This window comes from Exophiala aquamarina, assembly GCF_000709125.1.
Source record: "Exophiala aquamarina CBS 119918 chromosome Unknown aczIA-supercont1.4, whole genome shotgun sequence".
Classification (NCBI taxonomy): domain Eukaryota; kingdom Fungi; phylum Ascomycota; class Eurotiomycetes; order Chaetothyriales; family Herpotrichiellaceae; genus Exophiala; species Exophiala aquamarina.
In genome coordinates, this window is record NW_013550584.1 from 2,084,030 (window position 1) to 2,097,200 (window position 13,171).

Consider the following 13,171-nt stretch of genomic DNA (forward strand, 5'->3'; position numbering starts at 1 on the left):
AGCCATCGCCATCGCCGCTACTCTCTCCGGTCAAGCTGAGATCCCGTCCACAGACGAGATGAGGGCGGAGTACGTTGAAAGGGTTAGGGCGAAGGTCTATGGCAAGCTTTTCCACACCCTCATTGGCCAGGATGTCCAGTATACGAAGGACTCGGTGGCATGCGTTAGTCGAGGAAGGAGCCTCGAGACCAAGAGAATTGATGGGCATAGCCAGGGGTGGATCGAGGCGCGCAATGAGTTCATCAATACTTACTTTAAGACGGCGAATAAAGCCAATGAGCCCGTTGAAGAAGGGGGCTATTGATCGATGTGATTCATGCTGTTTATCTGAGGCGGCGTGCCTACGGCTGGAGAAAAGTTTTTCAGCGTTAGCTAACCATGATTCCAAGAATTGGTCTCAATGATAGTGGTACAAGGTGGCCAACATAGCGAACGTAGCTGCTTCATATGTTGATTGGTCGAGATGAAGTCGGGTAGGGCGGGGCACAGCAAGGCTAATGCACTTCATATCGAGCTTAAAGGTGTCACCGTAGGATTGATTTGACATGTTGGGTCCCATTTTGTCATCCTAACTCAATCTTTAAATCACCATCTCCCGCATTTACTGGTAGTGACCGAATATCGCGCTGCCATCTCATGGAAGGTGGTCGCTAGTCACACGAGGACCCTCGCCTGCAGAGGCCAGCAAATCTTCTTAATATGGAACTTTTCATTTTCATCAATATTCACCGCTGCAATAACCTTTCTACTCTAACCCTCTGTTGATGGCCTCACTAGCTGAGCGGGTGGCGTCACTTGTCTTGGACAAGTATCAATCACTCCCGAGCAAGTGTAAACCTGGAACTCATCCTGACGGAAGGCGAGAGTGGACTCCTCTGTCCTCGGTCGTTGTGGCGCACGGTAAGCGTTGTTGAAAGCAGTAGCATGGAAGCCTGATAAAGGTGCAACAGGTGAAAATCAAGATCTTATCTGTGCCTCGTTAGCGTAAGTGCGCACCTATTAGTTCAGCGACTGCGATCATATGGCTTGGACTAATAGAACCACAGCACTGGGACAAAATGCCTTCCCGCAAGCGCTTTGCCGAAATGCTCTGGCCTCGTGCTGCACGACTCGCATGCCGAGGTGCTCGCTCTTAGGGGCTTCAACTATTGGCTTCTTTCTGAGATGAGAAAAGTAATCGAGGACTCCAAATACCTGTCGCCGGTTGTTGAATTCTCATCCCTTGAGGCTTCAACGAGTTCCCTAAACGAGCCCGGCGAAACCCCATCCCGGCCCTTCAGGTTCAAAAGTAGTGTTTCGATTCATTTATTCACGACCGAAGCTCCTTGTGGCGATGCGTCAATGGAACTTTTGATGAACTCCATGTCTCCGGGCACGGCAGAACCGTGGCAGCATGAGGACGTCAATGAATTGAGGCAGACACTGCAAGGCCGTGGCCACTTTTCAATGCTTGGATTTGTACGCCGGAAGCCTGCTCGCGCCGACGCAGAACCGAGTAACTCGAAATCATGCACCGATAAATTAGCTATCAAGCAGTTTCTGAGTGTTATTGCCTTTCCAAATGACTTGTTTATTGAGAAGACTGATAATGCTTACCTTCGAACATTGATCGTCTACGCAGACCAATATAACGAGACTGGATATTGTCGAGCGTTCGGACCAGAAGGAAGACTTTCTAGAATCTCCCTGCGCGGGAAATTTTTCGACGTGTCTAAACTTCCCCCAGGTTTTCCACGCTTTGCCTTCGACAGAGCAGTGCTGACCTGCGCATCACCAGGCCAGCAGAAGCCTAAAGTGTCAAACGCGACTGCCTTATGGGTACTAGACCCCGGAGAAGGAGCCGGTGGGATATTGGAGGTTCTGATAAATGGGGTCAAACAGGGCTACAAACAGTGGGAAATTCGAGAACGCAAAGCAAGCGTTGTCTCCCGACGGAAGTTGTGGAACATGGCAGTGACAATCGTCGATAACTGGAGGCAAATGATCGATGTACACGACAAACTCGAGATTTATTCGACCACAATCCATTCAGCGAGATCTATCCAGCTGCAAGAGGTATGGAGTGCGTTGGTCCAAAACACGTATTGTCAAGCAAAATCAACTTCACTCCGAAGAACTTCGATGGACGTCAAGGCTCACGTAACAACATCTTTGGGCAATTGGAACAAAAATGAAACAGACAAAGGTTGGGCTCGTGTGTCTTCGACATAGCTCCAACAGTTTGCAAGGCCGTCCCTGTTCTAATCTCATTCACTGCAACAATGACAGGCTGGTGCCAGCTCTCAACAATGGATTGAGTCGCGCCTCACTGCCTCGAAGCAGCTAGATGACGTGACGATTTGAGACTGTCTGTGGCTCTCACTGCCTCTTGCTCGGATGATACACAAACCTGCGCGCACCCACCTTAGACCAACTCTCTTGTCCCTTTCAAATATCCTTACCAAAGCCATCCCTATTATTGCGGATGTCGCCGAAGTCTCTCAGAGCAGTGGCTATCTGCCCAAAAATTGATCAATAGCCATTGACTGTCAAGGTAGGTGACCATGGCACCTGGTAATTCCACAAGATGTTTGTCAATGAGAGTTATACGAGACAAAGAGTCGAAGATCATGGACAACTACAGTCCTCTCGGCGTGAGGCACGAGCTGATGTCTTGAAACCCCTTCAGGGCGGCATTGCTAAGCCACAGTTGCCCCCTCGTTCACGCAAGTGGGAAGAGTCAGCATGGAGACCATCACCACTATCACTGCCATCACCACCACCAAAACCCAGCCTCCGGGAACAGTCCTTTCAACAAGTCATTTTGGGCTCAAATCCTTACGTATCAAGACTCACACGAGACAGCAGTCAGATCGCTCCCGCGCGAGGCGTTGACAATCTTGATGCTCACGGTAGCATGGACGACGTCCCCACAGTGATCCATCTGCGGGTGTCTATCAGAGAACTTGGAACCCGTCAGCCACGTATGGCTCCACTCTTGATGAAACTACGAAATAAAATTAGTCTGCCGGACTTCTGGGTAGCTTCGACGGAACAGAATGCCGAAGCAATGCGGGAGGCTAAGCTCACCGCCGTTTCCCCATGTTCATTCACATTCAAGTGTACTCCAGAGGCGAAGTCTGCAGATGGTTCTCCTCCGAAAAAGTTTCGGAGACACTGCGTTGCAAGTCGCAGCCACGACTCCGACCATTTCTTTGGAGGACTCCTCGATGTTTGTCTGCGCGAAGGAAAGGACAGGGTTGAGAAACTCATTGATGACGCGAAGAAGAAGGCGAAACGAGCCCGAGTCTTGCGTACGAATGTTCCACGCTCCAAGACTGCCTGCGCCGAGAGAGACCCCGCAAAAGTCGACGTTCCGACAGAAGTACGTGTCTGGGCGTCCGTGAAGATCTTCCATTGGAGATCGTGAAGTCAGGGAGACGATGACCTACCTTTCCTTCGCTGGCGTCTTCGGAAAGGGGTCTGGACTGAGAGTTTGATAACAGGATTCCTTTCATACCTACTGCTCTGACTGTAACTGTGGGAGTGAACTGAGATCTTTGGGTGTCCATGATCTAGGGCCTGTCCATGAGCTCTGAGAGCTCCAACGCTGGAGATTACTCATTGGGCGATTTCGGACAGAATAGAGGTAGCGGATAGAGGAACCCGGCCTTTGCAATGACTACCTGATTCAGACTTAAGATCCGTTATCTAGTGCTTTTAAATTGTAGGGATAATCTTGTTTCATCAGCCCACGGGGCCAATGGGTCATCGCCAGTCGCCTATTTGACATAACTCGTCGCAGCATCCGCTTTTCCCATGCATGAATTCAAAACTTCCCAGAAACGAGCCAAGTCCAACGATCTAGGAATTCTAACACCATCACCGTCATTTGCTTGCACAACCACAGTTCTACCAATCTGCTCTCCTTCCAACACGACATCTACGATCCAACGCTCGCCACCATGGTCATCGAACGGGACCTTGAAACCGCTATCAGGATGATCAGCTAGCAATACCGCCACAGCCAGCGGATCATGTAAGGGCGGCCCCTCATTTAGGCCAAAGACTTCAGAATACGTCTTCGCAAAGAACATGAGTAGTTCGTTGAACATGGTTCTGAGGCGCGTGGGGCCTTGGATGCCATTCAAGAGCATCTCTTGAATCTCCGGTGTTGCGTATGCTTGGTGAGTCAAGTCCAGAGGGATTAAGACGGTCTTGGATCGTAGGATTGGATTTGTGAACACGCTCCTTGCTGATTCGGGGTCTGCCCAGATGTTGAATTCTGCAAATGGTGTGATGTTTCCACTGCGTACGTGAGACTGGCCCTTGGAGTCGACGTAGTCCGGCCCCATCGATACGGATGTGTAGTGCGAGCCGACTGCACCACCCATTATGCTTACGCCTCTCACATGAGAGGCAAGGTGTGGGTAGGTGGCGAAGAGCAGCGCGGTGTTCGTGCAGGGCCCCGTGGCGACCACCCAGGCCGTGTTGACCGGAGTTGATATCAATGCATCGTGCATTTCCTTGATGGCATTACAGTGACTGAGAGGCTTGCGCCGGGGAACAGGGAGCAGGTGTGTGCCCTCCAGGCCACTCTCGCCGTGGATATCCGTCGCGGGCTGAACATTGCGACAGAACGGTCGGGATGCCCCTGGCAGCACTGGTATTTGTGGTTGGCCGATGGCCTCCAGGATGCTCAAGGTGTTCAATGTCGTCTTAGACAGCGGAGCATTGCCGTGGGTCGTGCTGATTCCTAGAAGTTGCAAAGCCGGGTGATAGACGGATAGAAGAATGGCACAGGCATCCTGAAAACTGGCAATGAGCCTCTGCTATATATTGTTCAAGACGATCGAAATGGGGACTTACATCATGACCTGTGAATGGTCATGAGTATTGACAGGTCGATTTAAAGGGGGAAGGTTATGGGTTCAAGGCCTCCTCCAGTCCGGGAGTCTGACATACCTGGATCACAGTCTAGCCATATCGGTATGCGGGACGACTGGGCCAGTGAGTCACCCATTGTTGATACAGTCGTCGGTAAAAGTAAATACTAATGACACTAAAAGATAGAAGAAGGTGAGTTCCAATCCATTTTTTTTCTCGGTCGTCGGGAATGTAATCCTCGGGGCATGGTTTCAGAATCGTTGCTGTTAGTGAGATCTACTAATTAGTGTCAAACTAGACCCCACTAGCGCTCATCTTAGTGAGACACCAAATGCGGGCAAGCCCAAAAGAGAAAGTCAGCCGGGGTCTACCAAGATTAATTCGTTGTTGCACGCAGCCTCGACATATCTCGAGCCTCGGGCCAATCACACACTGACACACCTCTCGACACCATCAAAGTCCACCAAACCGGTGAGAGTGCTCTCTTGCCCCTGCATTGCCAGCGTGGCCAGCGGGCGACAGCTACCCAACGACATCCTTATACATTTCTACAAAAAGGACCTCTTCGGCATCACCATGGTCCTGAAATGACTGCTTCCTCTCCATCCCACCCACCTTTTCCTCATGTTGCGACAAAGGCCGCTTCCACTGCTCAGGCTTCTCAATTGAACGCCCTTGCCGACAACAAAGTCGCTCCCGGCCAGTCTTCCTCTCGCATACCCCCGACAGGCCCCAAGCACCGTCGAGATACTCCTGCCTCAGCGCAGGACTCAACCTCAGAGAGGGCGACCCTATCCTTGATCAAGAGGACGTTGGTGGCAGATGGAAACCACGGCATAGCCTCTCGGACTTCTCCTGCGCCCATTGAAGGCATATTGCCTCCACTGACCAGTTCCAACGACGTCGATGTGCAGCTTTATGCCATCGTCGCTATAATCATCAAGAACTTTGTCAACTCTTGGTACTCCAAGATTACTCCGGACCGTACCTTTGTCGATGAAGTGATTCAGATAATTGCACATTGCAGTCGAGCAGTGGAACAGAGATTAAGACAGATTGACGTCACGGAATTGATATTGGACGATGGTGCTGCTTTGGTCGAAAGGCACGTCGTTGGTAAGCAAGAAATCATGGTGACGCAAATGTCGTTGGCTACGCTGACCCCTTGCCATTTCCAGCCTACCGCACAGCCACTACCGCCCAAGCTGCTCTACATTATGGAGAAAGCCCACGTCGAATCTATCACGCTCTGAATCCACATCCAGCTCTCGACCCTTCGCTGACAGAAGAGGAGCAGAAGAAGTACGAGTCGGCCTACCGCCAGCTACTCATTCAAGGCGCACTGGCAGTGCTCCTGCCAACCGAGGACCTGGCCAACACTTGTCTCAGGACATTGGTGACCGACATCATTGCCGACTTGATCCTGGGACGGGCACTGGCGGACAAAGTATGCGAGCCGTGGTTTCTTCATGGCGTGGCCTCAAAAGTGGTGGGGATCGTGACATCGCGTGCGACAGGCGAAACCACCGTCGACGAAAAGGCCTCACAACATGAAGAACGCACAAGCCGACTTGAGAAATTCGGCCTATTGTCTTCGAAAACGGCGGATCAGGAAACTAATTCGTCAGAACGACACCAATCACCGGCTAGTGCGTGGGTTTGGAGACTCCTTCAGTACGCTTTTATTGCATATCAGTCCTTGCGATTTATTCTCGTCGGCATAGTGCACGCCCAGCATGTAGCCGGGAGAGGTGGCCACAGTCATTTCCTCGACGTCTCCACCTCCGCCTCGTCGTCCTGGCATTCGCACAAGTCTCCCGCTCCCTCAACGCGGCGCCTATCGGATGCCAATTCTGGATCTCCCCGAGCGGTCATCAATTACAGGTTGTTCTCCTGCATCTCTACGATCCTCGATTTGTCAGTCCGCATGCCGTGGCTGGCAAGTTCATTGAGTTTCTGGCAACATGCTCTCAGCGAAGGGCCTGGCAGATATGGAAGTGCAAATTCAACGCTTGACAAGTAAGTGATACGTCTCCTTTTTATTTATTTATCGCCAGTCCCTACCGTGCTGTTTTCCTTTGCTCCTGGGGTGTCAAATGTCTCACCATGGTCCCGAGCCGGTGGTAAGTCAATGGGTCCTACTTATCCCCTGGAGTCGCATAAGACCTTGGTCAGATGATATGAGAATCAAAGTCAAGCACCAATGAATCTCCAAGTCTGTCATGTTTGAAGCATGTGGAGGATTGTGCGTTTTCCTTCGTCATCCGGGCCTCGAATCAAGTGCGTGTGGACCAAAAATACCGTCATACCAAGTCCACCCAATAAGCAGCCGTTACGGTATATTACGGTACGGGCCTTGTATTGTCAGAATCAAACCCCCGCCTCCTGAATGGCTCATCTCGACTGCACATGCCTTACCATATTCTACTGGTTTGTGTCGCACCTGAACCTTCAAGCTCGCCTTCATCGGCCCCCAGTTGCAACCCGCTCGTCGCCAGTGGAGATGTGTGATGTTTATGATCATCGGCCGTACGTCAAGTCTATCATGGCCAGGCCCACTCGCAAACACAATCGGCCAACTTGAAGGTCATTGGAGAGAGATCTGTCGGCCCACCAGGTAAAAACAAAAAATAGAAAAAGTCCATCCAATCGCCGCCCCGGAATTATTGGTATTTTCGCCTTCCTGATCTCCTCTCGAAACACATTGCCAACACTCGGGCCCTGAAGGCAACATGGATCGGCCCCGCCCTTTCAATCTTCCTTGCTGGTCGGGTCTCTGTCACCTTCATCTCCGAATTACTTAACCCGAAATATTCATCCTTCTCCACCAGTTACTGTTGCACAAGGTCTCTCAGGTCGCTAGTTTCCATTCTGAATCACTATGGGAGGTCCCAAACGCGCAGGCGAGGCAGGCCACATTCCCAATTGCAGGAATATTTCTGTCTAGGAAACCAATGAGACCGCCCACCTGGACGAATTTTCCAAATCATGACCAGTCCTCCCGCACTATTGGTCGCTTGTCCGATTTCGAACTCCTAGGCCTGAAGGTCTGATGATAGTCCGGTTGCCGATCCCCACTGGTACTGGGTCGGCCGTCTTCGGCGCGTGCCGATAACAGAGCAGTGGGCAATCCCGCGCTGCAGATATGCTCTTCCAACATGTATTTTTTACGTCACAAATCGCACACATCCCAGCATTCCAAACCAACGGACAAATCCAGCCATGCAACCGTTATCTGTCAAACAGAGTCTGTCGAATATCCCCGTCCCGTCAAATGCATTTGATCAGTTCAATTGCAAACATTTCAAAAGCACTACTGGGGCGTGGTGGTCTCGATCCCTCCATCTCCCCAGGCTTACCAAGTTCGGTTTGGGCGTGCTTTGGGCCATCATATGCCTGTCACTACTCCATTCACCTTCTGCCAAACTGAAGCTGCCTCGCAACGAGCGCTTCGAGCGTCAACTCTACTCGCTATTTTCTCCCCCAAGACGGTTCAGAGCTCCACCACAACCATCCTTGATAATTCTTTGAATTGACTTTCAAGATATCTCAATCCTTGATCCCAGCCAATTTCTCAAGGTGGAGCCCTCGAATGCTGCTGACTTTCTGCAAAAGAGACTATAGTGGGGACTCACTAAGTTTCCGCTTGCATCGAAACCACGCCTGGACACATTTGGCACTTTCTGCCAACGCTATGTCCTTTTCTTCATTTTGTAGACTACGCATGCAGGTCTGCTCAGGTGCATGCGAAGACCAGTCCTGTGAACACATGCTCGTGAGGACTTTGCCGTAGGTCGCTGGCCAGCGTTTCCTTTTCCGCCCTTTGCTGCAGCGATCCGTGCTTTCCATCCCCCCCTGAATGTCGACGCCTTGCGCACGAGACAGCGACCTCCACGCTGCATCATTCGAATCACGTGCTATCCTCCGGGTGCTGGCTACAGGAGGCGAGCGGTGAAGTTCTGAGTCAGTGGTGAGCATTAGAAGGGGGAAAAGTATCATTTTGGCAGACTTTAAGATGCTGGTGAAGACAAATTCATCTCAGAAGACTTGAGGGTTCTGGAGAATGGCTTATCAGAGAAGACACTCGTAAAATGGTGCTTCCTGGTACTCTGTTACAGCTTGCGGACTAATCATGCTGTTCATTGACTTCTATAAGCGAGCGACAACGTCTTTTTGCCGTCGTCTGGTGCTGACAAGCTTTCCCCCTACAGATTTTTCTATTATACAATCTCGACACGCATCTTTACACCAACTCTCCTACCACCATTGCTCTTACAGGTCCGTTCCATCCTCTTTCCCAACAATACGCTCGGCCCACCAGCACCTCCCCCACCATCTACCGAAGAACGAATTGCAATCAAACGAAAGGCCGCCGCCGACATTCTTGGCTTGCTCCCCAACAGAGTTGCGAAGACACTTTTGATGCACGATAGCGAAGAAGCAAGAGTGGACGAGATTGAAGAAGAGATACTGGGCTGGAGCGATGATTTGTGGTTGAACAAGTATCTGATCTATGGGATTCTGGAGCTTGTGTTGTGTAGAATATGTCCAGAGATGAGGGACAAATTGCCGTCTGAATTGCTTGCTGAACGGGGCGTCCTCCAATCTTTAAGTACGGAAGAGGAGGACGAGCTGGAATTACATATTCAAGGGCCCGAGTGAGATCCATCCTAAGTGGATGGGCGGTCACTGAGTCACAAATAACGAAGAGAAGACCTACGTGAGGGTTATGGAAGCGATGTGAGGAATCAGGACTCTGTCTCGAAGACTAAAGCTTGGTATAGCCAGACCGTTCATTCGAAAGGTACGACTCCAAGTCCTCACAGCGAAACATTCCCCATTTATTGTATTAAAATATCATTCATTCTCATTATTCATGGTTTTCACTCCAATGTTTGACTTTATTTCCTGAGTGTCAGCGTCCAGATCTCGAACCATGGAGATGGATGGCCTGGCAAAGAAACATGCCATGCTATTGACAAGAGGCTAGACTTGAGACCTCCTAGTATATTGATCACAGATTCGATTGTGCGAAGTGTTCCCCGCCTCCCACCAATGCACTATTGTGTTCCCCTCGGGGCTCGAAATCTGGAATCGAAACAGAATTCCAAAGATTCTTATTTATTTTTATGCCTTCATGAACGACAACATTTGAGATCCACTATGTGTCTTATCGACAGTCTCCCGCTCCACGAACGAGCCACTCGTTACATATGATCTCCTCACTACTTCCCTGCCTGGTGTCTAGTGTCTGTCTCTCTGTATTGGGGCTCTTCTACTGTGGTGAAAGGGAATACAAAGCGTCCCTTTTCGTTTTCTTTTCCCCTGCTCTCTTTTGCTTTGTGGCGAGGAGAGACGGAGAGGGCTCTCGATTCCTATCTACATGTAACTAACCATGTATAATGTAGACTTGACTTGGTCCTCAAGTCTTATTTCTGCTTCATCGCAGTCAAAGCTGTGACCCTGCCCCCGTCCCCCGCGCGCGCGCGCGCGCGCGCGTGTGTGTGTGTGAGAGAGAGAGAGAGAGAGCATAACCTGGGAGAAGGAAAAGGCCAGGTTCAGCTTCGACAGCTTAGAGGGTTGGAGAAAATGAGAAGCACAAGGCACTGAATGGTGTGAGATGGCCGGTAGAGAGCTTTGATACACCTGGGTCTCCAGACTGAGAGGGGTAGGTGGACCAGGTGAAACCAGGTGCCCAAATTAAGAGGGTGTATTCTGTTCAGACTCTTGATCTCGATGAATAACCATCCCAGCAGAGTCCCTTCATTTTCTTGTCTTCTCTCCTCCATTCCTATCATATAGACTTGCTCAAACGCCGGGAATGGAGGACTAGGTTGGAAGACTTTCAAGCAAGAGTCTATCGAGAACTATGCATGCCAGGTATCTGGGGAGCGCTCAAGAGACGAACATTCCAGTGAGTTCATGCCTCAATTTGGGACGAAAATCCATTGTCACCCGCAGGAGGGTCTTTAACACCTACAGGGCAGACTGATGCGAGAGTTAGCTTTACAGTGTACATAGTATATAGATGTCTTTCCTCTTGTCCTGGGCCGTGTAAAGCGTTGAAATCTTGAAGTAGACCGATTCATTTCTTGACAGCAATATGCCAGAAGGACAATTCTCCGCCACGTACCCCAGTGTGCATTCCTTGCTTCCTTGTGAGGAGCATATAACAAAATGTTCTTACCCCAAGGATTGTCGCGGTAGCCGATCCTCTTCCTAGTCTACTTAAGTTAGAGAGATTGGGGCCTTCGAACCGGTAAAGAATAGGTGAAGGCTATTTGACCACGTTGATCTCAATCAATGTCGTGGACTTGCGGGGATCTGCTCTGCTGTCGAGGGTTTAAAAGTTCTGACTCCGGAGGCTATGGGGTTCATCTAGTTACTGACCTGTGATCGATAGCGGATGCCATCAGACTTTTCTTCACCTGAATGTATTTTTCGGCCCGCCGAATTGTGTTTCGTAAGCGTCAGCGCGTGTTGAAATTCAATTGGCAATGTCTCATGGAGAAATTTTGACTTTGCTGGCAATTGTCCATTCTCGAACTTCGATTGGCGAAGCGTCGATACCACCCTATTCCTCATCTCAGAGGCTCCGAATTCTAAGAACGACCACCACGGGTCAATTTGTACATCATTGGACACCTCACTTAGCGATCTGCTGCGCATGAGCGAGAATTTATACAGCTTACCGTCATGGTATTATGCCTTCAAACAAAACCTTAGTGTTTCCCATTGTATCATGGGCTTGGGAGTTTGACTTCTACCGAGAGAGTGTCTAACTCTGAGAGAAATCACACAACAGTCGTTGACTCATTGACCAGAGAGCTGCAATGTTGGGTGTCTCCGCTCAAATAGACCCGCTCAATATCCCACGCCATTAATGTATTGTATGATATATGCTGATCAACTTCACTCTTCCGGACTTCCAGTCTGTATTTTGAGGACCGAACCGAAGTTTTTCCCCTCGCAATTGCGAGCGTATCCTTGCATTGCTGACTCGAAACTGGTGGATCGTAGGGATGCTGGTGGGTGGAGCTCGAGGAAAGGGTGCGTGGGAGACACTGAGCAGCGTTTCGGATATCAACGCAGGACCAAGGATGCTCATTTTGAGATGGGGCGTGCAAAGGACCAGATGGGGAAGACAGTGGTCCATCATCTCGATGGTTCAAGGAGATGAGGCAGGCAAATGCAATGATGGAATTTGCCCGTGGAGGACCCAGTCGACACAGGAACAACCCACTTTCATTTTGGCGTCAATAGCTCTTGTTGATAGGGAGCCAGGGTTTCAACTCTCTCCAAATAGAAGCCTGTGACTCTGGACGAGCAGCAGCTTTGATAGCGTTGAATGCTGGAGAAGGGCGCCGGTGCACTTCTATGGGACTTCTGGCCCTCCTTCTAGCAAGAGCTCGGCCTGCCCGTTCCCAGCCAGTGGCGCTCGAATTGATAATGTTGGGCATCCAAGGATGAAACACGGCGTCAGCTCCAATGGTACTCTGGGGTAAACCACGGCTGTCTCGGCCCTTGGAGGCCCTAACCATTGAAGCCGCGAATGAGTCTAGCAGATGTGATAGAGAACAAATGATGGATACGGAACGAGTTACGGGGCGAGTGATGGATGCGGAGGACTGGAGCAAAAAAGGAGATCTCGTTGACAGGTTGAGGGTTCAACGGTCGGGACGGTCCTTCCTTTCTTGCATCGTGCACGAAGGGCGGGGGATGTTGACCCTCTTGCCATTTTGGAGGCGAAATGATCGGCAGGTACGACCGGTTGAGTAGGAAGAGTGATGCAGCTTCCTCCATCCCCAACATTATAACATTATCCAGCGGCCAGCCTCACTTTTGGCTTCGAGAACGTCACGAGAATTCTGTCGAGACGTATACTTCGTTGCTGCTGTGTAGTCCGTTGATCAGCCGTGATCTGAGTGATCTGCAACCTGTTCGCCTTGTCTTGGTCTCGCTTCTGCACTGTCCTTACGAGGCACTGGGTAGGAGGTACACAGCCGAATCGCGATTCTCTATCTCAATTTCCCCTATCTGCTGGCTTCCGATTGGCAGCGCCGTGGGTTCTCCCTGGTCGCCGCCTCATGGTCTCATGGTCTCTTTCCAGCCTGCGCTCCCTGCATGCAAATGTAATGCTCTGGCGTTGCCGCCAACACCATGCTCATGGTGTTGAAACAGTGTACTTCTAGATCTCGACAGCGTCACAATGTTCAGTCTGAGTCGTCGTTTTCGGTTTGTAATTGCTGGCATTTCAGCAAGATGGAAAAAAGGGATGCTACCACATCATAAAGTTCCCCTTCTG

At 50.5% G+C, this 13,171-nt stretch overlaps 4 protein-coding genes across 4 annotated transcripts; 3 read left to right on the forward strand and 1 right to left on the reverse strand.

The window, feature by feature from the left end:
- Nucleotides 1-1,362: 1,362 nt before the first annotated feature.
- On the forward strand, nt 1,363-2,211 carry A1O9_05855 (uncharacterized protein; the record flags this gene model as incomplete). The annotated part of the gene is made up of 1 exon (XM_013405069.1): nt 1,363-2,211. The coding sequence occupies one exon, from the start codon at nt 1,363-1,365 to the stop codon at nt 2,209-2,211; it is 849 nt and encodes a 282-aa protein (XP_013260523.1).
- Nucleotides 2,212-3,761: 1,550 nt separating this feature from the next.
- On the reverse strand, nt 3,762-5,002 carry A1O9_05856 (uncharacterized protein; the record flags this gene model as incomplete). Its single annotated transcript, XM_013405070.1, has 3 exons — nt 3,762-4,808; nt 4,849-4,856; nt 4,945-5,002. 3 exons carry the CDS (start codon nt 5,000-5,002, stop codon nt 3,762-3,764), a joined length of 1,113 nt encoding a protein of 370 aa, XP_013260524.1.
- Nucleotides 5,003-5,453: 451 nt separating this feature from the next.
- A1O9_05857 (uncharacterized protein) lies at nt 5,454-6,889 on the forward strand (the record flags this gene model as incomplete). The annotated part of the gene is made up of 2 exons (XM_013405071.1): nt 5,454-5,982; nt 6,045-6,889. The coding sequence occupies 2 exons, from the start codon at nt 5,454-5,456 to the stop codon at nt 6,887-6,889; spliced, it is 1,374 nt and encodes a 457-aa protein (XP_013260525.1).
- Nucleotides 6,890-9,066: 2,177 nt separating this feature from the next.
- Nucleotides 9,067-9,462, forward strand: A1O9_05858 (uncharacterized protein; the record flags this gene model as incomplete). The annotated part of the gene is made up of 1 exon (XM_013405072.1): nt 9,067-9,462. A coding segment is annotated over one exon (396 nt), but the record flags the coding sequence as incomplete, so codon positions are not given.
- Between the last annotated feature and the right edge of the window lie 3,709 nt (nt 9,463-13,171).